The 25,728-nt window shown below is 33.8% G+C and overlaps 2 protein-coding genes across 2 annotated transcripts in view; both read right to left on the bottom strand.

Moving 5' to 3' along the window:
• Nucleotides 1-196: 196 nt before the first annotated feature.
• Nucleotides 197-18,972, bottom strand: selenoi (selenoprotein I). Its single transcript, XM_056449914.1, has 10 exons — nucleotides 18,822-18,972; nucleotides 11,365-11,433; nucleotides 10,551-10,659; nucleotides 7,869-7,943; nucleotides 7,088-7,350; nucleotides 6,002-6,110; nucleotides 5,827-5,875; nucleotides 3,325-3,505; nucleotides 3,006-3,188; nucleotides 197-1,655 (listed from the first exon to the last, which is right to left on the bottom strand). Exons 1-10 carry the CDS (start codon nucleotides 18,876-18,878, stop codon nucleotides 1,548-1,550), a joined length of 1,203 nt encoding a protein of 400 aa, XP_056305889.1. The 5' UTR covers nucleotides 18,879-18,972; the 3' UTR covers nucleotides 197-1,547.
• A 1,168-nt stretch (nucleotides 18,973-20,140) lies between these two features.
• The window catches only part of si:ch211-197l9.2 (protein SOGA1), a 32,260-nt gene continuing 26,672 nt past the window's right edge, over nucleotides 20,141-25,728 (bottom strand). The window contains exons 10-11 of the mRNA XM_056449789.1: nucleotides 24,396-25,707; nucleotides 20,141-21,715 (exon numbers count right to left, since the gene is read on the bottom strand). Of these exons, the coding sequence (XP_056305764.1) occupies nucleotides 21,575-21,715; nucleotides 24,396-25,707 (1,453 nt within the window). The 3' untranslated portion in view covers nucleotides 20,141-21,574. The remainder of the gene's footprint in view (nucleotides 21,716-24,395; nucleotides 25,708-25,728) is intronic.

The following is a 25,728-nucleotide window of genomic DNA, read 5'->3' on the forward strand; positions in this document are numbered from 1 at the left end:
ATATATATATATATATATATATATATATATATATATATCTATATATATATATATCTATATATATATATATGTATATATATATATACATGTATATATGTATATATATATATATATATATATATATATATATATATATATATATGTATATATATATATATATATATATATATATATATATATATATATATATACATACACACACATAAATACACACGCGTGCACGCACACATACATTCAACTCAGTATATATATATTTAAAATAAAAAACTATTCCCATAATCTAAGCCCAAAAAAAAGACAACTGAAATGAGGTTGGCAGGTTGTGACACCTGTATAACAGACATGTTGGTGGCACACAGACTAGTGCTTTTATCGTGTTTAAAGAACGGAGCAAGGTTTGACTCGCTCACTCCAAGTGCACCCTCTCCTGGTCAGGGTTTGAAGCGCACTCTTCATTTAAGCACAAATAAACTCAATAAAAGCAAACTAGTGAAGCAACACAACAAACAAAAAGACAGAACAGAAAATCGGCACGCAGACACACCATCACCAGTGTAAGAAAAGAAAACAAAATCCCAAATAAAGTGGTTATACAAATTCCAATCTGTCAGATGAGCTCATGTTTTGAGATGTGTGTGATGTTATTAGTTGATTATGTGGTCATTTAGGTGTCATTACTACAATTCTATACAGAGATCAGCGACAGCACCATTGTTTTAAATAAGCAATTAACATCCCTGTTTCCTCATACATATAAATAAGCATCAGATGAACTGAAAATTAAACCGTTTTCCCAGTTTACGTACACTGTTCATTATAGAAACACAATTCGTAGCCTCGTTATGCTTTAATAACACTGGAAAGTACTTCTTAAAAAGTGTTTCTCATCTAAATTGAGGCCAAAATTAAATGTAAATAAAATCATCAAAATCGAAGAAGCTGAAGACATTCATCCCATTCTATGTGTGTGTGTGTGTGTGTATGTAGATCATGTGGCTTGGGAGTGAGAGTGACTCATCTGAGAGCGAGTGTATAAATGAGATTAACCGTTCAAGGCTTCTAGTATCTCAGCTGAAAAGCACATTTCCTTAGGAAACAAGCACAATCCCCAGCTTCACGGATACCAGACAACCACACAGTCTCCACTTGGAGCGAGCAACACAATACGGCTCTTTCTGGGAGGAATGAGCCTTGTTACACAGCTGCAAGTCGAGGCACTGTAGGTCCTGGGCTCAGTGGGTCCTGCGTTTCTGTGCTATTGAGTCCCATGGTGTAATTGTGCCCATGATGTCCTGTGATGCAGCTCTGCTGTTGGGCACAGTGGGCCCCGTGGTGCAGCTCTGCCTTAGGGCTCGGTAAGGCCTGTGGCGCAGCTCTGCCTCAGGGATCAGTGGGCCCTGTGGTGCAGCTCCATCCTCCTGCTGATTTAGCAGCATCCTCAGAATTAAAAAGGCGTGTTTGGTCAGTACAATTTGGTTTCCTGGTGTTAACAGTGTCTACTTGGTGAATGGTGAGAGTCGGCTGGCTGAAAGACATGCTGGGACAGTTTAGACCTCAGCAGCCTTCAGGCCAATTTTCTCCTCGTCTTGTCAGTCCAAATTGGGCTTTTTTAGTGAGAAAGCGAATATGTTAAAATGATCGCTCAACTGCTTCACCTGCACAGGAAGACAAGGTAAAAACAAATGACAGAGAAGTTTATAGTGCTTAAAAACATTGAAGCTAACAAATAATCCGAACTTTTTATGTACTATATTGAACATCAGGTTTAGTACAATTTTATAAATATTAAATAAATGTTTTATATAAAATCACTGAAGTGATAGACAGACAGACAGACAGATAGAAAACACATTATTGAACAATACTACGAAATACAAATGTCAAAAACCTTAAAATGTAACATTTATGCATGTAGCAATAATGATTATATTATTTACCTAAAAAGTAATAATAATAATAATTGAGTACACCTCATTTTGAAAATAAATATTATCAATTTCAGAGTGAATATAGGCACTGTATTTTGGTGCATTTAAACAGATATATTTATTAAAATAATATTTAGTCACCAAACATATTTACAAATTGAAAGATAATACAATTAATTTCAAGCTAAATAATGCAAAAAAATAAAAATAATAATAATTACAACCTAATAAAATGTGCAAAAAATTTAAATTTTTTTTGCTTCTCTTGATTTTTCCTCTTTTTAAAATTTGTATTTAATATTTTTCTATGACTTATAAATTTGGGTATACTAGTTTTTGAACAGTTATAAGTCAAGTAAGATAAGTTCCAGATTCGGCTAGAATAAAAGCAGTTTTTAATTTTTGAAAAAACATTTTAAGGTCAAAATTATTATCCCCTTTAAGCTATATATTTTATATATATATATATATATATATATATATATATATATATATATATATATATATATATATATATATATATATATGTATATATATATATATGTGTGTGTGTGTGTGTGTGTGTGTGTGTGTGTGTGTGTGTGTGTGTGTGTGTGTGTGTGTGTGTGTGTGTACACGTTTCATTCATAATTTAGTGTTAAGGTTTTAAATACTTATTCTAAATTACAATAATAATAATAATATTAATTAATATTGTGCATTTATATATTTATATTATTGTTATAAACATTTAAAACTATTTGAAATTATTGTAATTATTTTAAACCAAATACATAAAATTTAAGCATGTAAAAATGTCTTTGTAATTACAATTTAACAATTTTTTAAATATAATATTTTACATTTAGATAAACTAATTATAAATTAGAAAACTAAATGCAGAAAGAGTATGTGCAAAAAATGTTCGTAACGTGTTGTAATCAGTAGTTATATTAAAAAAATAATCTAATCATAAAATATTATATTTTTTTATTTAAAAAATTATATTATTAATAATATAAACGTTACATAATCAAAATTATAGAAGTTAAATGCTTTATCATGACTAATAAGCAGTATGAGCAAGTCTGTACTCACAACTGAGACTCCGTAGTGTATGTGAGTGAGCAGGACTACAGCAGTCCATATAAACAAGACCAGCGATTCTCCTCCATGCACAGTCCCAGAAATCACTAGCAGTACCACGATGCTCATCGGCAACAACAACAAGCTCAGTGGCTTACATCGAGTATTACTCATCTGGCACACAATGAGCTTGCACTGACAGAGAGAAGCAGAGAAATAGACCATGTCAGCAGCAGACATCCGACAAGATGCTTTAAACAAAAATGAAAGACGTCCATTGTCACGAACGCAACAGTTGTTAATGCCACAGTAGAAGACTGAAATCACTCACTGTAACGTTGGAGAAGGCTGTTCCCACCATGAGATAAAAGATCCTGGGCTGCTTCTGGACAATGTTTGTTGGAGAGAAACTGATCCACAGTGTAGACAGCACGAATAAAAGCACAGGTGAGAAAAACGGCAACAAGGCCTCATACAGTGAACTGTGCTTCAGGGTGTTGTTACGATACGCCCTGAAACAATACAAAGAGAACAAATATCTCAGTTTTAAAGCATGCTTTATTATTAATAATACATCAGTGAAGTTGAGTGCAAATCTCAGGGTTCCCACTTTAAGGGCGCTTTCATACCTAGACGCTTGTTTCGGAACCTGGCACGTTTGCTCCCTTAGCACAGTTTGATTGGGCATGTGCGAAACCCCAATCATGCTATGATCCGTGCCAAATCAATCAGACTCAGACTGCCTGAATGATGTGGTCTCAGCTTGATTGAAACGAACACTGAAGGGGTTTGGTTGTAGTGAGAAAGCAATTATATGACCGTGTATTATGGTTATGAAATGGGCATATATGACTATAAGAAGAGAGAACGATAAGTGGAGATATCATTGCCACCGGTGAAAGTGTATTATATGTTGAATAAGTGAAAACATGCAGTCTAACTAAACTATTAAAAATATTTATATATCAAATATATATATATATATATATATATATATATATATATATATATATATATATATATATATATATATGATGGATGCCATATACATATATGATAAACTCTATAACATTATTAAGGGAACGCAGCCCTGGTGGGCAAAATATAACTCCCGCTGACTGCCAAAGTCATGGGCTGAGTGGTTTCTCTTTTTTAGCCAAAAATCTGGAAAGATGTTGTGCATTAAGATATAGTGTTACTAACCAACGAGAAGAGATGCCTGGGCTGTGCTTCTACAGAATACCTTCATAAAAATAACAGCCAGAAAGGAGAAACTTAATAGATTTGTGCTAAATGCTATAATGCTATCATTGACCCATAACAATCTGTGGTAAATATTAATGTCAGTACATTTGTTTTTTTCTTCTTTCTATACAGCTTCTATTCTAATTTGCAGGTTAAGTGTAATTAAAGTATAGATTGAAATGTGAAGTAGAAGTATAAATAGCAGATGTGAATGAACAGATTTTCTCTACCAGCAAATTTTAATCCAAGAAAAAAAAAAAAAACTGACAATAAATATAAAAGAAGGCACTTACATGCTATAACGTAGGTCCGTCACAATATCTACTTTTTGATGTATGATATATTGCGATAAATTATATAATTGTGATTTCAAGACCATTTTATGTCACTCATTATATAATGCCAGAATGACAATATATCATCATAAAGCAAGTAAACTCTTCCAAATAACACATCATATTTTAATCTTAATTTGATTATAGTCATATAGTGCTTTAAATTCAAAAAGTGCTTAAAAAAAAAGAGAGAACAACTAAGATAAAACAACATAACATGCTCTATTATTGCTGCAAATTCTGAGAAAAGTTAGCAAAAACTAGCCATTTTAGGTCACAATAACATACCTTTCAACATTTGGATGTGAAAAGAAGGGATAACACCACCACTTTTCTTCACTGTATAATTTAGAATTCTAATTAAACAGTGATTAAAGAGCAGCAAATGAATCTCTCATTTAGATTTTTGATTACATTAAATAACAGAGGTGTCACTTTCAAAATGCACAGATCTATTATGAAAGCATTGGATTGCTTTCTTAACCATTTATGCTCCTTTAAAACAAAATCTTAAGCCCACCAAGATCGACAAATTTAGATATTATTATTATTAGTAGTAGTAGTAGTAGTCGGTTCAAACACGCAGCCAAAACCTGCTCCGCATCAAATCACGTGTACAGAATCCGTTTGGGAAACAGCATCTATTTTTCAGAGTCGCATATCGCTACATAAACTGACTGTTTTGAGGATTGCATAGGAGGGGGAATGGCACCCAAAGAAAGGGAATCCTGCTGTTTTGATATTTATTTCACAGTGTTTTCATGCCTAAATAAAATGCAAGCACAGAAAAGATTCACATTTAGGAGCAAGGGGCATCCCCTGGTGGTGCGGCGGTATGGGTAGCGTATAGGTAGGATCAGCTCTTTAATTTTCATTGCCATCCTTCACAGAAAGATAAAAAATATGTGAAGATACCTTTACGAGATGATATCAGTATAGAATTGTAAAAAACGGGGAAATCCCAGCAATAAAAGGAGGGTTGACAGATATGCAATAATCAGATTGTTGTCCCCACAAAATTTAGGAGGGACTGGTTGAGCGCTGAGCAGACAAAAAAACAGCAAGAGACGGTACTTTAACAGGTACAGTATGGTGAATACATTTGAACTGCATTTGACATAGAAATAAAAATGGCAGTAAAAATTCCATGATACTCCAGAAATTCTATAACCCGTGGGAACCCTGAAAGCTTTATCGAGTTGTATTTTATGTGGGTTAATACTGAGCCGCAAGAGATCTGGGGTGAAACTTACTTGAAGACATTGTAGAGGCTCATTGGCAGAGTTACAACAAATAAACAACCTGAGAAAGACAACACGAGAAAATTTGATTATACTTTCATTTGCATTTGGTCTGAGAGCCAATAAAAACACAGTGTATGATGTTTTAACCGTAAGAAGAGCCAACGAGAGGGCAGAGTTCACTCACTGATAATCATAACAGTGAAGAGATCTCTGTAGTGAATGTTCAGAAACACAGGTTTGTACCACGTTTCCACTCCAACTACTGCTGTTATAATGTACACAATGGAGATAGTCTGAAAAGAACAAACAAAAAATGACTGATTTAAGTTGGGAATGGCTTTTTTGAGAATTATTTTCATTCAAGGATCAAGGAGTATGTTACGTGCACACTATACTTGCCATAACAGTGGGATTTTTGCAATATTGTGATTAAACTGCCTCAAGTGAAAAGTGAACACTTTTAAGCTCATAATTGTAATAACCATAACAGCAGTTTACGGTTACTCTCATGTAATCATAAACAGATTTTATATATATATATATATATATATATATATATATATATATATATATATATATATATATATATATATATATATATATATATATATATATATATATATATATATATATATATATATTTATATATATATATATATATATATATATATATATATATATATTTTTTTTTTTTTGCTACATTTCTTTAACGCAATCTTGCTGATCCCAAATGTTTACACTGTGTTTTAAATTACGTGTAATACAAATATATAAATATTTCAGAGCATTGTTTTCTAACTTTGTTTTTAAGCTTCTTGAAAAAATATGGGGCTCCCACAAAATATTAATCCGCATAATGGTTTAAATATTAATAATATATTATGATGACTTTTTGAATGCAAATGGAAATTAATAAAAAAAATTAATTACATTTATTTATTTTAATTACATATTAAAATGTATAAATAAAACAGTTATTTTAAATCGTGGTAATATTTCATAATAATTCTTCAGCATTTTTTATTAGCATACTTGCGTGTGTGTGTATATATATATATATATATATATATATATATATATATATATGGTCATTTTATAAAGGTAGTATATATTTTATTACTTAATAAAATATTCAATTAATTTAAATGTAATTATTTTCTACAACTCTTATTAGAATATTAATCTGATTTAAATTATATATTATTATGATACATATTAGGCAGATTTACCAATTAATACAACACTTTTTTAGGTCACCATAATACATTACCACTTGACTGATGTCGTAGCCCCAGGGCAGGAACAAAATTCCAGTGTTGTACTTCTCCCAGTGAGACAGGATGAAGGAAAACAGGACGACCCATAACAGATAATAGAGTGTCACCACGCTGACCCCCGTCTCACCCCGTCCAAAGACAGAGTACACTGTAGCAACGAAAAACACACAGGCCCAGCTGTCCAGACCGTGGTCAAACAGTTCACCCAGAGGAGTGCTGGAGTTGGTTCTCCGTGCCTGTTTTCCGTCCACACCATCTGCATATGCACACAAACATTAACAAAAGTTTTAAAAGAGCACACAAGCATACAAATGTAAGTCTTATCTGTCTTCCTACTACATATTCAGAACATTTCAGAGATTTTCATATTCACAGTCCTTCTCTTCTAAAATACAGTGCTAATGAGCAATCTGCTGCATGTTCTTATTTTCATATGCAAATGTGTTTTGAAGCTTTATTCTGGTCAAATGTTCTTTTTGGTCAAAGTGCTCATCTAGTGAGTTATTAAATGTATACAGCATACTTCAATAGCTTAATAAATGTCCACTAGTAAGACTTCATTTGTGTCAAAATACCAGTTCTGTGCATTAGGCCCTTGCATGAACGCAGACTAACAAAAATAACAGAGTCTATTATTCTGGTGCCATTTATCAAGCAGTAATTTTTAAATCAAAATAAACTGAGTTTAGGATTCAGAACACCAAATCCACTAGCTGACAATATTAGCCCTTAACAATAGTACTACCAATAAAATAAATATAAAAAAAATCTTACCTAGGGTATAGGCTAGAAAGTTGAACAAACCAGCAGCAACCCACACCCAACTTGGCACATGTGTGTAGCTTTCCCCTGTGCCAAAGAAGAACACCAACACAATAATCAATTACATCATTTCATTTATAAAATGTAAAATTATTAACCCTCGTTAAATTTTAATTCTTTTCAAATAATTCCCAAGAGATGTTTAACTTAGCAAGGATAAATCATATTTTTTTAATCTGGAGAATTTTTTTACAATACTTTAAGGTCAATATTGTTCCCCAATTAAGAAATTAGGTTTTTAGCTACAGAACAAAACACTGTTGTACTGTCATCATAGCATGATGGCAAAGCCCTTGGGAAATATTTTGAAAGAATTAAAAATGTAACAGGAGGGGTAATGCACTACATAAACACAGAACATAAAAAACAGAATTAATCTAAATAATTTACTATTGAAAAAAACAATTGGAGAATATTTTTGGTTAATTCAATTCAATAAATAATTGGAAATAAAAGAAAAAAGCACCAGCTCCATCTCATGTGTTCAAGAGAACAGAATCAGTATTTTCTCGGGAAACAGGCACAAATTATTAATATGGAGGTTATTAAATGGAGGTTGCTGAGACCAATTAGATTTTTTTCCTATTTAATAAACAACTACACACACAATTTATTTATTTATTTTTTAAAGTAATGTTATCTTATGTTCACAGGTAGATGTTTGCCTGATGCTTGGCAAAAAAACTAGATTAATAAGATAATCTTGCCCTGAGATAATTCATTTTAAAAGGACGAACTGTGGTTTCAGCATGACTAAAACTTCATATGAAATGGTGTTGAAAGAAATCCACTGGTTAGTCCAGTTGCCCAATCACATGATCTGTTGAGGCAGTCAGATGAGTTTTTTTGCTGTGCTTCAACTTTCCTTTGATAAATCATAGTTTAAGCATGTTATCTTATCATAAAAAGTGACCTGCCTAAATCATGTCCCACATATGTCTTTTAAGGGCATTTTAGGATTTTATCTTGGCATACAACGGCTCAAAATGTGCATAAAAATGTGCTGATGGAAACATAGCTAGTGATGGGATTATTGCAACAATTTGCTTAACTGTGAAACTTCTAGCCCAATACACCTTGATAAAATATTTTGTTTACTTTTCTCCTTAAAGTTGACATCAGCACCAAATTATCAAAATAAAAAAGGCATTTGCTGCGGTAGGAGAAGCTGCGTGAACCTTTTCTTTATTTAATAAATTACTTTCGCCTCAGAAGACAATGCTGACATGCAATGAACGAGTGGTGGTGTTTGAAGGCATGAGACAGGAAGCACAAACACTCTTGACAATTCTGGAGGTAATTAATAATACCATAACACTAATAGTAAAACAGTTATGGCATTTTAGAATGACCAAAACAACATTTCAGATGTTTTACAATGTGCTCAGCCTGCTGGTTTGTCCATTCAAACACATTTTTATCACATGATCTCTAATAACAAAATCACTTTTTTTTAATGCGCATACTGGAATTTGTTCGGTAAAAGTGTTTTCATTGTAGTTTATGCACATTTCTTATCAAAAAGTTTCCTACTCTGTTATGCGCATTTTCAAAATGTATGTGCATCTTGGTGCATATCCAAAATACCCAAAAAATAGGTAGATGACAACACACTGACAAACACACCGCTTCACATGTAGGATGGTGATTTGATTCTAAAAACAAGTGAAATGAAGGTAGAGTTTGATAACAACAACTAAATGAAACAAACAAGACTATTACAAGTAGAAGAAACAAGACTTGAACAAGAAAATGACTTGCATCTTTTAGACAGAATGTATCCTTTAAAAATAATTTTGATTTGATTTCAAGCTTCTTGTTTCCCGAGGTCGTAAATCAATATGGCAAAAAAAAAAATTTCTTCACATGTAAACAAATTTTCCTGATTTCTCCTGGCACATTCCCTTTATATATAAAGCTAATTCAGTTTACTGTTGTATCTACTGAAACTTGGATTCTGTGTAAGGGGCAGAAAGTAAAAGGCACCATCTTTAGCTGCTTTGCTATCGGTTTACAAAAATGGGTGCAAGGAGGGTGAAGTCTATAGTTTTCTCAGAGGCAGGCTCGTGTAAAGAACTAGCTGGTTACATTTCAACTGGCACAAAATTAAAACCTGAATATGTCAATTAAGACACACAAATACAATCAGATGTTTATTAACAAACTAGCTGCATTTTTTTTTCCAACTAGTCTTGAGCTGACAAAAGTGAAAATTTCATCCAATCTCTCTAAGTTTTAATAATATATATATATATATATATATATATATATATATATATATATATATATATATATATATATATATATATATATATATATATATATATATATATATATATATAATTAACTTGAACAACTAGTGTTTTTCCTTTTGAATATTTCCTCCGCCACCAAACCTACAGTGTGTTTTGGTTCTGTTGTGAACATGAGAGAGCTGGGAATGACTACAGGAGTGGTTGTGTATTAACAGATGACTAGTTGATAATTTAGAGAACGATAAGCTGGAAGTGAGACCTTGATCCTTGTCATATAAAACACCAACAACATACATTTACATCACATAAAGTGAGGAAGTCTTTAAAATTGCACATCAAAACAATACCAAGCTGACACACCAAAGTATATTATCCTCACCTGAGGCATAAAAGTCAAAGTCAAAGAAGGATAGCATGGTGAAGGTGAGTACCAGGAACATGAACCCTGTAAATGTGATGAGGTTTGGGGCAAGCCATGTGGGTAAGACCTGGGACACAACAAGTGAGCAAAAGAGAGGGAGAGAGAGAGAGGGAGAGAGAAATTAGCAAGTTGCAAATGGTCTGATCTCCGTCGCGGGTAATCAGATCCAGACGGAACATTCATGAATGTTGCATATATGCAATTCAATGAAAGCAAAACACAGAGTAATGTTATTCTTTGATGGGAAACTCCTCTGCACATTTATGGATTTTATAAAGACATTTCCTCAATAAACGGATCCTTTTTAACACAAAACAACACAGAATAAACATACTATAATAATATACATTATTATTTTTAATACAATATTTTTAAATGAATAATTACATTTAAATCCAATTTAAATAATTAAATATTATATTTCTAGTATGTCACATTTGAAAAGTCTTGGGATTTTATGCATCTATTATTTGTGTAAATAAATAAAAAAACTGTACATTGACATTATACAAATAAATATCATTTTGCTAATGGATTGAACTTAAACTCTGAAAACTGAACTACACCGTTTCAATTCACTATAATCTTTTATGTGAAGCTGCTTTGACACAATATACATTGTAAAAGCGCTATACAAATAAAGATGAATTGAACTGAATATATAACACAGATGAATCTTTCTGGTGAAGTGATTATTACGTCATAACGTCTGTTGTACATCTTCTGGGCAATATTCAAAGTGACAGCGTGGCGTGAAATTGAACGTTCTCACCTTCACCACTGAGTTCCAGAAAGGGTGCATGACGTAGATGGAAAGGGGGTTTGAATCCACTGCGCTGTACTGTAAAGAAAAAGATGACAAGATATGCAGAATAAGACAACGCGTTAACACCCAAGTCTACAAACACTAATGTTGAAAAATGCTAACAGAGCATTTCTTCACTAGGAACTAATTTGTCATACTGTGACTGGTAACTTGAAAAGGCATGATTAAAAAGTAAATGACCCTGCTTGAAGGTTTTATTAAAACGACATTAAGTTTTTCACCTTGCATTAGCATTAAGGATGCTCCGATCAGGATTTTTGCAGCCGATACTGAGCACCGATTCCCTGTCATTTTGATTGGATGATACCAAGTACCGATTCTGATGCTTCAAGCTTTATATAACTTTGCCATTGCATAAGCACATAGTTCCCTCTATGTATGAGAACTCACACTACCTAAGAGAATAAATTAAGGATGTTGCATAAATGTAATGGTCAGAAGCATCTTTACAAAAAAAAATAGATAAAACAGGCATGAAGAAAAATCACTGACAATGGAATTTGGAATCATTGCTCACATGTTGTTGTAAACATTGTTGTTTTGGATGTAAAACCCAGGTTGTAAACTCGTAAACAGACACTTGCGATCAGTTCATGAGATCGGCCAGATCAACAAGTACCAATCGAATAATGAAATATGCATTCAAATATACGCAAGACCACTTATGTTTAGGATTTGTCAAGACTCATGCCTCATATTTCATCACACTTTACATCACTTTCTCTGGAATGCTTGGTGTGATGAAGTAGTACTACTGAATGAATGAACCCAAGCTATGTGGCTTACAAGCAGGCAAGAACGCAAGTGAATGAAAAGAGTAAGAAATTGCAGAAAAGAATGAAAACCTTCTTTTGATGAATTTTCCAAGAAACATACAACAACGATCATGTGTTAAGCCAATAAGTGGAGATTATGTGGTCTTTTGTGACTGTTCAAATGCATTTTGAACACATGAGCATTTACACTAGTGCGTTTTTTTAATTAGCATTTTAGAATAAAAATACTCCTCGTCCGAACTGCGCTTTAGAAAAACTGTCGGTCCACACTACACATCCTAACACAGATGATACACAACAATTCAGGCTTACCGGCCAAGGATATAATACGCCAGCATCTGTACTTGCAGTCTACTGGTTGCTGAAGGTCATATGAGCTGGGAATGCTACACAATAATACAGAAGACACATCCCTGTTTTTAAAAGCTTGGATATTTTTTCTACTGAAGATACTGTTAAAACTTTAGATTTTACAAATACCTTAGGAACGGTATTACAGAAAATTTGGGCAGTTTTAAAATCTTGAAATCCGCTGTATACCTTGAAAACGGTTATCGTCCCATGCCTAGGAGTAATATGCTAGGTGTAACCATTACAAAAAAATCTGTATTTTAAACCAAACACACTAGAGTTTAAAACCTAAGAAAGAAATCTAATGTTTTTTAACCATCTCTGAAAGTAGTTAACACGTATTTAGCATCATCTTAAAACATTTAATTAACACACGAAAACAGGGCCTAAATTTCTCATTCGCTTCTTTTCTGATGGTTTGTAGAACAGGAAAATAAATTCAAAACTCCAAACTCTGATATAATTTAGAATGGCTGAAATGTAAATGTTGTCTATCAAATATCTTCTATTAATGTGTGCTGTGTTTCTGAAGTGAAGGGAGATCACTTTTTACTTTTACTCCCCCTAAGCGCAGGTTTACTGTGACACACTTGAAGCTTTAGGATATGAACGACTGAAGCCTTGAAAATATCTGGATGTGAAAAGGTCTGAAAGAACATCACTGAAACCTTGAAAAGCAAATACTCTCCAAAAAAGAACACAATTTAAATAATTGGTCCATTTTGACTGCATGAAAACATACTGTTTGGTTAAAAAAAGTCAGAAAATGAATGTGCACAAAGTTTAAATATTAATGTCATTTTTTTTGTAAATATGAAACACTGCTACAGGAACTTGACAGTAGAAGTGTCAAAACAGACAACATCACAAGCTTGCATTAGTTCACACCTTATTTTGGTTGTCTTCTTTAAACACTTTATAAGTTTATAAGTAACTTTGCATCTTTACATGTCACCAACCAGTCATTAGTAGACCATCTATTTTCTGCAAATACTTTATTCTAATTTTCTCCCAACAGGGATTCTACAGATTATGGTCATCCGGTCCACCTTCCATCTGGCATTAAAGGGATAGTTCACCCAAAAACTAAAATTCTGTCAATTACTCACACTTTATTTCTCACAAACCTTTTTGAGTTTCTTTTTTCTGCTGAACACAAAATAGGTTGATGCACTTTCATCAACCTGATCACAAATGGACGACACTATACCAAAACATACAAATTGCTACACTGTAAATCCTGATAAGTTAACTCAAACTGTTTGAGGAAACTGATTGGGACAAACCATTTTAGTTTTGAAGTCAAATGGTTTGATATATATGAAGTCATATACACGTATTATGCGTTTTGATATTGTCAAACATTTAAAATGTTAGTAATATAAACATTTTAAGTTCAGTTAATAGAACAAATTAAGCCCAAACAATCATATAGCTACTCAAATGGTTTGGTATTGTTTCTAGCATTAGAGTTAACACATAACTTTTCTGCTTAATATAATCAATTTAAAAGAGTTATAGTAACTCATAAACTCAGTCAAAGTAACATTGCAAAAAATCATACATTAATCTAACTAATTTCATTTAGTGATTTTCACGGTCAGGTTTTACAGTGTAGCAAAACTGTTGTCATTCACATCATTAGCTGTATATCAGTATAACACGAATTCCTTTACACAACAGTAAGCGCACTGGAAGGGTCTCAACCAAATCTGAACAAAGCATGCATGTTAACACCAGATAGTAACGGTAATGGATCTTGTATGACCACCTATGATCAGACACTGAAAAGAAATCAACACCTGAAAAATGAGAATTAGTTACTTGTCAACAACCGAATGTCTAAAATATATTTAGCTGTACAGCATAAACAAAGAGGTAAAGAAACATGCATTATGCAAGAGGGGCTATAGTCATGTACTGTGTGTTCAATGTCCCCTTCACGTGTGCAAACATGCAGTGTAAAAATAGCTTAAAACCAACATATCAGTCTGTACACTTAACAGCTCAAAACACTTGAAGTAAATATATTCACCATATAAAGCCAAGAGGCCATTACAAGGAGGCATACAGGGTAAGCCACATTTTCATTCACAAGTTCTTTCACATAACCACTCAGGAAAGCACAAAACTGAGTCACACCCAGGAATTCAACCCCTCGACCCCTCAAGATCCACACCCATTTAACCAAACCATCATGTTCACAGATGCTGAACACCAACATTAATGTTAGTTAGTGACCAATACTGATTAATTGTAGGTGTCCAATAACTGATGTGGAAACGATTTTTCATTGTTTATTTTAATTAATATATAATCAAACAGTAAAAACAATTTGACAATTTCCTGGAGACTCTAACAGTATTCAGGTACAGAAATTGAATAATAACAATGCAAAAGAATTCTAATTCTAAAAAAAAGTCAGTTGTTTTTGGGTTAAAATACTGAATAATGCAAGTCAAATAATTGGTAAAGTAATTCCTCTTGATCCCAGCTTGTGTATATAGCATATTTGTCCACTGAACTTTGATGTGACCAAACATGAAAGATTGCTGTTAATTTTATGTTAAAGGATAAAGGGGAGGACCTCTTGCCTTGCCTTAGAAAAGATAACCTATTTTTTGAAAAACAAAATTAATACATTTTGGTCTATTTGGGAAATATTCTATGACTTTTTGGAGAATATAGATGGTGACTCTTTTCTTGAACTGACAGACATCAGAAAGTATTCGCTTATTGGGTCCAAGCCGCTACTCATTTAAATTGAGAAAATATTTGTCCATGGCCACTTTAGTCCTATCACACATTAAAGTGAAATTTCTATAAAATCATAGTATATACAACAGTCTCTGGACTTGCTGCATCAAATAACAAAATGTTAGCAATTTATAAAAACTGTATCACTTTCTAGCTATCGGACATTAGGCATGGATATATATATATATATATATATATATATATATATATATATATATATATATATATACATTGCTATTGGGATTTTTCAAAGTATTACAACACTTTGTAAATGTTCATTATTACCATTTGATGAGTGTCACCATACAGTTTGATAGAGCGCTTAGACCCAGAAGCCACTTTGTGTGACATCACACTTAACAAGCGGATATAGATTAGACAAATATGTTATTGCTGTATTATTTAATATTAGTGTTGTTATTTATTTTTCTTTAAAGTGTATTACGTTGTTTTTAATCTATATTATTCTTGCTGTTTTTAAGTTTTTGTATTTTTTTTATTCAATTAAATGTTTTGCAAAACTGAAAAATTTAACTTTTGTCAATTTGTTTGCCAAAGTTGAAAATAAAGATTGTTGTCTTAAAAAAAAAACAATGCAATAAAATGCTTCTTTCTTTGCTTTGTCTCGTTTTTTTGTCAAAATATCTAAAAATTTCTTAGATTGAGTTGTTTTGTTTTCAACTTCAGAAAACAAAACTAAGAGTTTTTTCTTAAAACAGGCTAAATTATCTATCGCTTTGAAATGTAGATATTTTAAATACATTTTGTAAATATTTTTTTGGCACAAATAAATTCTATATAAATGCAGTAATTACATACAATTCTGTAGCTGTTGGTCAACTATAATCCATACTCAACATTGTATATCCTGCAATGTTGACTATTGCAAATGGGTACATTGCAACATTGATGCTGAGATGATATATTGTGCAGCCCTACAATATGCATTTCCTTTTTTACAAAAACTGCTAGTCATTTGAGTTAAAAGCGATCAGATATTTTAGCATGAATTTTGGTTCACTGTTTATAACTAAATTTGAAATTCTCTGAGCAAATGATTTACATAAATTTTACATTAAATCAGGGGTGCCCAAACTTTGTCGTATAAAGGTCCAAAAAACTAAATATCATTGAGAGCCATGGGCTGAAGGTAAATATACCAAACTCTATTACAATAAAGTTGGTAATTTCCTACTTTATTGGAAAACATTACCTTAAATCATATTAACTAATGCAGAACAATGTTTAAAATGATAACACATTGCAATAAAAACAAAAACAATCGCATTTATAATACAGTAGAGTTCAATGCTAAATACACTAGTCAAACATAAGCTGCCTTTGCTTTGATTTGTCCTCTATCCACTGTGTGCCAGTATGTACATTTAAACTAAATGTGATGAACTTACTTGAAACACTTAATTTCAGTTAGTTTTTAACGATAAAACAAACAAGGTATTTCAATGTATACCACGGTTTGGAAATGTCAAGGTTTTAAAACCATCAAAATTTTATGTTATACCGTTCCTAAGGTATGTAAGATTTTTTGTTTACTTTTTTTTTTTTTTTTTAGGACAACAGTATCTCCACCAAAAAAAGATCTCTAAAGATGTTTTAAATTGTAAAATAAGTTTTTAAAACTAATGAAGACAGCAGAAGTCAATCACTTAATTGAATTATTCAGCCTGACATGTTTACTGCTCGAAAATATTTTAAATATTACTCAAAATAAAAATATATTTTAAAAAAGTTTTTGTTTTTTTTACCCAGACATTTAAAAAGAATATATTTTAGAGCAGTAATCACAATACCGTGAAACCATGATATTTTTATCCAAGGTTATCATACCGTCAGAATCTTATACCGGCCCATGCCTACACTAAACCATCCCCAATCATTCTCCTTCTCTTCTCAGATGGGATGGTGGGCCAAATCAAAGGTCACCATGGGCCAAAGGCCCCTAGTTTGGGCTAGGCATGGGCCGGTATAAGATTCTGACGGTATGATAACCTTGGATAAAAATATCACGGTACAAGTTTTTTCCCCTTTTAACACAATTTATTTTATTTTGAGAAACATTTAAAATATTTTGGAACAGTAAAAAAGTCTAAAAAGACTAAATAATTAAAATAAATAATTGACTTCTGCAGTCTTCATTTGTTTCAAAAACACTGATTTCTTTACAATTTAAAATGGCATATTTGGATACCTTTTCTGCTGGAGATACTGTTGTCCTAAAAAAACTTGATAAAAACTTAATAAAACATGTTAAAAATTTTTAAAAAAAATTTAATCTTACACATACATAAGGAACGATATAGCAGAAAATTTAGGCAGTTTTAAAAACTTGACTTTTCCAAACCGCGGTATACCTTGAAAACAATTATCGTCCCATGCCTAGTTTGGGCATCTCTGCAATAAATAAACAAGTTATCATTTCGGTTGTTGATTTTTTTTTAACGCACATGCCGAGTATGTGATGGAAAAGTTACAATATCAGCATTATTCCTTCAGAACTCTTTCTAATATATAAATTTAGTGTTCTGGAAATACTTTTTGTATATTAGAAACAATCTATGTGAAAGATAAATCTGTCATATTGCCGTAAATGTCTTCTGTATGATCATTCTAACACATCCTTGCTGAATGAAGGAATAATTTAATTTGTTAGTTTTTCTCTTAGCTTTTAATTGCCAGTGTTTTTATTAAAAAATATGTGCTTATTGGTTTAAATAAATAAATATTAGGTCTACAACAATTAACACACAGAGTAGCCAACCTACAAAAATAAAGAAATACAGTAACCATATAAAACTAAAATCATAAACACAAGTCACAGCTCGCGTTTTTGCAAACAAGGGGGTTAATAATTGGATAAACAAACAGCTTTGCATGTCAATCCTTTCAGGTGTTGCTGCTTGCTTCTGTGTTACCTTAGAAGACCTGGCATTATATTCTACACGATTATCCACAGTTAAAACCCTGATAACAACCAATAGTTAAAGTGAAAGCATGGAGTGATGTGACTCGCATGCAAATAATATCCATAGATCCGTGTTGGAGGCGGAACCACGAGCCCATCCCTTCATAATTCAACATGATTTACAAGCTAACCAACAATTGAAACACTTCAATCGGATAAAAATCAAGCCGTGTTTGCATTCAGCTGGCAAAACAACACAGTCGCATAATGTTTAAAACAGAAGATCTACTTTCACTGGCGGTTTCAAGTCACTGTGACAAACCGGTCAGTTAACCGGTTAAATCCACGAGCGTGTCTCGTAAACCATTGAAATTGTTATATAAACTGTAATGGCTAAACCACGTATCAACTCATCACTCAAAATCTGTGGGGAAATATACTGTTTCTCTTTAAAGGTGGCAATAAGATGCCGTCGTCCTTTGCAGAGAGACAGTCACACCGGTAGACCTCATGCTGTCACGATAGCACGGTTTGGCTAACCGACACGCTAAACTCCTACTCATTGTGGAGAATATTGTGAATATATGCGGCCTCACCTTGTATTTATCAAAACCTGAGAGTTGCTCCTGCGTGACATAGTGGTAGAGAGCCATGATGACCGCAGCACGGCTCTGAGGAGACCCGAAATCCAGCACCCGTGTCTCGGCTCGGATCTCGGCGTTCGCAGTGGTGCGCGTGAGCGGTGGCAGTGCAGTGGTGGCGTGACGCAGAAACTCCGCCCACAAGCAGACGCGCTGTTTCATAATAAAAGCCGGGCGTGGAATTTGCTGTACCATTTAAAGGTTTTATTTATTATTATTATTAAATATAATTTTTATTTATTATTAGTTTTGTTTTTAGTTGTCTTATTTTAAGGTTTTACTTTATTTTGATGTGTAAAACAAACATGACACACTCGTTTCGATTTCTTTTGATATCTAGCTTCTTTATATATTATTTACGATTATTATTAATTTTGGTATTTAAAAATTCAAAATGTATTTTTAAATTTAGATTTTTAAAAACATATTGTTTCCTGTAATTTTTTTCTTTCCACTGACTTCTAGCACACCAAACTGAAACAACTGCAAATATTGCACTGTACATGTATTATTGCCAAAGTTATGATTCTTGGGTAGGCTGACTGTTGGAAGGTATTTTATGTACAGCTATGTAGTTTACATTAAATATTTTTAATAGCCTACATTTTTATTAGATAAATAAATACACTGTATTTATATGAATTTGTGGGATTAAGAAAAATAGCTCTTATAAAACACGCACTCTTTATAATATTTTACACAGTATAAACACAGGGTCTTCATACTATTAACTAGATTTCCCTTTGAACGACAACGACTTGGAATTTGGAGGTCAATGACATCTGAAAGATTGAAACTTCCTGCACCACACTATCTAACCACTAGGGGTCACTAAATATAAAAGAATCAAAAAATTAATTGCCTATTAACTTGATAGAAAGGTTACATCTGACATGCTCATAATAACGTAGCCTACCATAGCTTAGGTGGAATTCTCATAAGACATTCCGGTATATATCCCATATTTAATAAAATGTATCAACTTATCAAACTTACCAAGTAAAACTCTCATCGTTCATCTTTGAAATGTTCCTGTGCTGTGTGTACTTCATGTGGAGGAGTGTTGTGAATTTCAGTTTTCTGAAAGTTTCTCTGTTTTGTTGCATGGACTAAAAAGTAATCAAAATCACCATATTCAAAACAGCATTTTCCATAGATAGATGGCTAGATTTCCAAGATTGTTTTGGGGGCTTTTTGGGACTACAAATTAAAATCCAAAGCCAGAAACATTGTTATTAGATATGTCTTCAAATCAAATCAATAAAACTATAACATAATCACATAAATCGGTATTTATTAACGTGATAAAAAAAGTTTTACATTTCATAGTTACAACTGAGAAAAAAAATTAGCTTGGACCCCACAATTATTGGCCAGCCGCCGCTCTTAAACACAGACCATGAGAAACTGTTCACATTTATAAGGCATCTAACAACAAATTAATTTCCTACACGCATTCTATAATGCATAACATATTATAAAACAATGAATAAAATCAGATCATTGAACAAAGTCAAGGTCATCAAGGGTCTTAAAAGTAAAAACTTGCGTAAAATGTGTTGTGAAAACATCTGCAACTGGAAATCCTTGCATAATACCAACATTATTCATTCTGTATTAGCTCTGTTATCACTTTTAAACAACAATAATGCTAATAATAACTAATGCTTGACACATTCCTTAAAGGAACTATCCACTTTTTTTGGAAATTCTCTCATTTTACAACTCCCCTAGTGTTAAACAGTTGAGTTTTACCATTTCTCAATTAATTTAGCAGATCTCCATGGTATGGCAGCAAAGTTCCTTGATTATTACACCAAAATGGGTGTATAGTTCCTAGCCATGTCTTCCTAGAAAATAGCAAAAAATTTTTTTGTCTATCTTAGAAGATGTTACTACAGAAAAGTCAAGCTTTAAATAGGAAAATGATCAAAACTCTCGTTTTGTTTTTGAGCAAGATGCTAATGGTCTAATCCGATTCAATGATGTATGCTAAGCTAAGCTAAAAGTGTCCCCGCCTGACCAGGAGATCGGCTGATTGGTCTAAAAAAATGTTAAAGCTCAAATGTCCAATTCTAGAAGAGTTGTAAAATGAGTCTATTTACAAAAAAGTTTGTGTAACCCCAGTCCGAGGAGGCAGATTTTCTAATTGCTGATTTAGAGGGAAATTATGTGGAATGGATTTTAACATGGAAAATCAAATATAAATGAGTAATCAAGTAAGCGGGGCAGCATGATGAAAAAGTGGGTAGCACAATCGCCTCACAGCAAGCAGGTTGATGGTTAGAGCCCCGGCAGGGTCAGTTGACATTTCTGTGTGTAGTTTGCATGTTCTCCCCATGTTCAAGTGGGTTTCCTTCGGGTGCTCCGGTTTCCCCCACAGTTCAAAGACTTGCGCTATAGGTGAATTGAATAAGCTAAATTGGCCGTAGTGTATTTGTGTGAGTGTGAGGGTGTATGGGTGTTTCCCGGTGTTGGGTTGAGGCTGGAAGGGCATCCGCTGCATAAAACATATGCTGGATAAGTTGGTGGTTCATTCTGCTGTGGCGACCCCTGATTAATAAAGGGACTAAGCCGAAAAGAAAATGAATGAATGAAGTAAGCCAATATATATCAGTGTATCAAAAGGGGCAGGTGATATTTAGAAATATGTGAATGATCCATCCAGGCCTGCTGATCGCTGAAGCTTCCTGATGACTCCCATCCTATTAGACAAGTGGATCACTTTTACCTCGGGATTGGGGGTGTTCGTGTGGACGGGACTTGTTTTGACTGAATCGAGCATTTTTTTGTGAGGGTCGAGCAAAGCAGGATGTCAGAGAGCGTGAGCTGCAATCACAGGCTCCTTCCTGACAAAGACAGAAGAATGAGGTTATGCGCTCAGCTCAGATTTATGACAAATAAAATCACATTCAGACAAAAGCCTCATTCACACAAACTGACTTTTTTTCTGGAAAAATTACCGGTTATTTTCCATAAAGAGATCATGTTTGAACATGCTATTTTAAAAAATATGGGTAAATAAATTCATTATTATTTTAATTATAATTTTTCCCATCTGTATCCAGCTATTCTGATGTCATGCTCTAATGTATTTAATGTACCTAATTTGGTATTTATGTATGTATTTATTTATTGTTTTATTAACGGAGTTAATGAATGGGAGGTTAGGGGATGGAATAAACAATGGACAATACATTACTGTTCACCTCTCAATATTTAATTTGTATTGTCATCCAAAAGACCAGTAAAAAGATTGAAAATAAAAATACGGGTAAATTAAATTTAGCAATTTTACAGATATTTACTAGTATTACTCTGTGAAATGGGCTACGGTCTCTGAAAAATGCCTCCATCGTAGTTTCATCTTAACAAGTACTGATCAAGAGTCAATTCAATCTAATTTTATGCAGTGACAATTACAGCAAATGGCACAAATGCAATTAGTATGAGCATCGTGGTGCAACTCATTGTTATTCTGTTTAAAATGAATATTTCTTAATATTCATTTAAATATCCCAAAACATTTAAATATTCAAATCAAAACGAAATTGCTAAATATAAACAAGGTTAAAAGGAAACAAAATAATCATTTATCTCTACACTGTAAAACCCAAAAAGTTAAGGTAACTCAAACCGTTTGGGGAAATCGATAGCAACAAACGATTTAACTTCAAAAACTAATCCTAATGAGTACTGTGGACTTAATCAATTTGAGCACAGTAAACTCAATAAATGAGGAGAACTCAAACCAACGGAGTACTGTAAAACCCAATAAATTAAGGCAACTCAAATGGTTTGTAGGAAACAGTTTGAGTTAAAAAAAAAAAACTAATCTACATGAGAACTTGTACATGTACTGTGAACTTACTTCATTTACAGTAAGTTGAAGTAATGAGGTATTTAATTAACTTATTATCTGAGTTCAAAACTCTTTTCAAATGAGTAGAATTAACTTTCAGTCAATTTTGAGTTAACTACACTCATTTCATTTAATAAAGTTGACTGTTGGGTTTTATAGTGTAGTGTTTTATATATTTTATAATATAGATTTTTAGTATTACTGTAATTTCTTTATTGCTTTGGCTACTTTGTGTGTTTGTTTTTGTCTGGTTGTAGACCTAATATTTATGTATTTAAATCAATATTCACACATTGCTAGTGTATTGATTAATTATATTTTTCACAGTAGAAACGGGGTCTTTTTAAACAACTATATAGGCATTTTAAAATTGGGGTCACTCACTTGAGCACTGAAAACCTTGAGGTTGCCGAAGGCAAAAATGGCAAGTGAATGGTGCAAACATTAGCTTTCTGTACATTCACTACTGTTCATATTGTGTTGGGTTAGACCCTATTTTTGAGTACTCAAAAACTTACTTCCCTCAAAAACCTTCCTAGAACTAGAACTCCTGCAGTGTGAACATGCCTATAGGTGGATATTTCTATCCATAATCACACAGGAACAATGAAAAACTGTGTATTTGTTTTCAGAACATGATAGTTGCACATTTCAATTTATGCTTTCTCAGTATGGAGCCCTGGGGTCCGTTCTTTGTATGTGGATTACTCAATTAGATAGATTTGGATGTTGACGATTTGACACGATCCAGGACCGTTTCGTTCTTCAAAACTGATCCGAGAGTTGTTGTCATAGCAACAGTTCTGGTAGCTCAAACCTGCTAGTTTGAAATATATAGTTAAAAAATAAATATTTTAATAAAACTTATGCAATCTGCACTCCAAAATAAAAGTACAAAGACTGCCACCTGGTGGTTTAAAGAGAAAATTTATTGATATGAACTTTCGAGATACAAACGCGTACATGCAAAATATTCGACTTTTTTTGAAAAAAGGATAGGCCTAATAATTTATGTAGTCATGCACGTGTTTTGACCACCAATATGCCGGTGATTGACACCTTTACTGATATCAAAATGCTTTTTTGATGCAAAATTAATTTATAATGTTATTACTTATGCCGATTAAAAAAAAACTTGAGTAGGCCTAGGCTACTATAATAAAGAAAATCTTCTCTAAATGTAGAACTAAATACATTGATATACATTGAAATACATGATGAATACTCCTGACACATGAAAGTGTAAAGCCTGCAGCTCACAACAAAGGTGTAAAGTTATTGCGTACCATATTTAACAAACCGTTTACTGCTAACTTTATGTAATTTTGCTTACATGGATAATTGAATATTAATCAGATGATTTTATTATGCTGCTGTGCCGTCAGCCAATCGTTGCATTGCTGATCATGATTTCGAGGATCGATAGATCAGTCCTTTACAACACATGCCGCGATCTCAGATCAGTTCATCCAGACATTTTAATCTGATTCGCGAACTTGTTTGAAGAACCAAATTAGCCAGAGATCAGTTATCAAGATTAAAAGATCCAGGATCTGCCAAATCATCTTAGATCATTTAAGCGAGGTACGAAGAATGGACCCAAGATATATCATTCCCACAGCATCAAACCTATCATCATGTGTTTAAATGCGCTGATCTTTACTAACCTCCAAGCCCTTGTTCCTGCTGATTGAACCCTTGTCAGTTTGCCGTTGAGTTTGGGTCTGGCTCTGACATACAGTGTCTTCTTTTTGGTTTTGCTTCATAAACCTGCGGTTCACGATTTTGGTGATGCTGTCATTTCGGACCACCGTCACTGATGGTATTCGAGACGGTGGGTGTTCAGATTTCTTTGAACCCGCCGCCAGACTAATATGATCCCTTCGAGCCACTGGCGCTTTCTCCATCTCCGGGTTGGTCTTCTCTCCTCGACCGCATACATTGCGCAGGAACTCGTGAACCAGGCCGTACTTGTGCACTCCAACATTTTTTCGGCCCCCAGGTTTATCGCTGGTCTGCATTGACACGGAGTTGGGCCTGCTGGATGGTGAAGCCCACAATCCACGCTCCTTCGCTCCATAATCCGTCCTGGAAGAAGAACTTAGAGATGAGGAGGATAAAGATGATGTGGTGAAAGAGGAAGACGACGAGACCAAAGTAGACGAGGAAGACTTCAGAGATGAAGCAGAGTGTCTGCGTTGTATTTTCGGCGAGGTGTTATGAGGTTGAAACCGTTCTGAAACTCTTTCCAATGGTGCTGACGTTTGCTGGGTTCTTGCGGAAACAAACGAAGTGACACGGGGTGACCAGTGCTTTGCGGCGTAAAGATTTCGAGGTCCGTCGGTCTGTAGCCCGATTGTGGTCACCTGCGGTCGGGATTGAGTTTGAGTTCCTGTACTCACAACACTCACCACTTTGCTCCCAAAATCCTTGGCTCTTTTCCTCTCCAGAGAGCTGGGTTGGAGGACGCTGGCAGTAATTTCCTTCATGTCATCACTCAGGTTGGCCGAGACGTCCATGCTATTGAAGGCTAACCGCGATGGAGACCCAATACTGGAGGTCCGCAGACCAGAAGAGGACTCAGAATCTCTCTCCATCAAACTTTGGCAGTCAAACGACAGGCTACGCAGCCAGCTTTCATACGCAGATACCCAATCTTGTTTTTCAAGGCCAGAGGGAGCGGCAGTGAAATGTGGTTGCTGGCTCTCGTCGTGCTCTTCCTCTTCTCTCGGTATCAGAGAGCTCATTTGGATTCTCTTTGCCGATGGTGGGCTGTAATAGATACGGATGCTGGTTCTCTCTGGAGCTGTGTGGCTTCTTGGAGTCAGCTCGTGGTTTAGGTTCAGTCCTGGGAAACTGGGAGGCATGATAGGACAATCCCAAGTCTTGCAGGCATCCTCTCGGTCCAGAAGGGCAGCTTCATGACTGAGGTACTTCCAGTTCTTGTTGGGTTTTGTCATGGTAGTTTTGAGAACCATCCTGGTGGGAAAGCAAACTCTT

Source organism: Danio aesculapii, chromosome 23, assembly GCF_903798145.1.
Source record: "Danio aesculapii chromosome 23, fDanAes4.1, whole genome shotgun sequence".
Classification (NCBI taxonomy): Eukaryota; Metazoa; Chordata; class Actinopteri; order Cypriniformes; family Danionidae; genus Danio; species Danio aesculapii.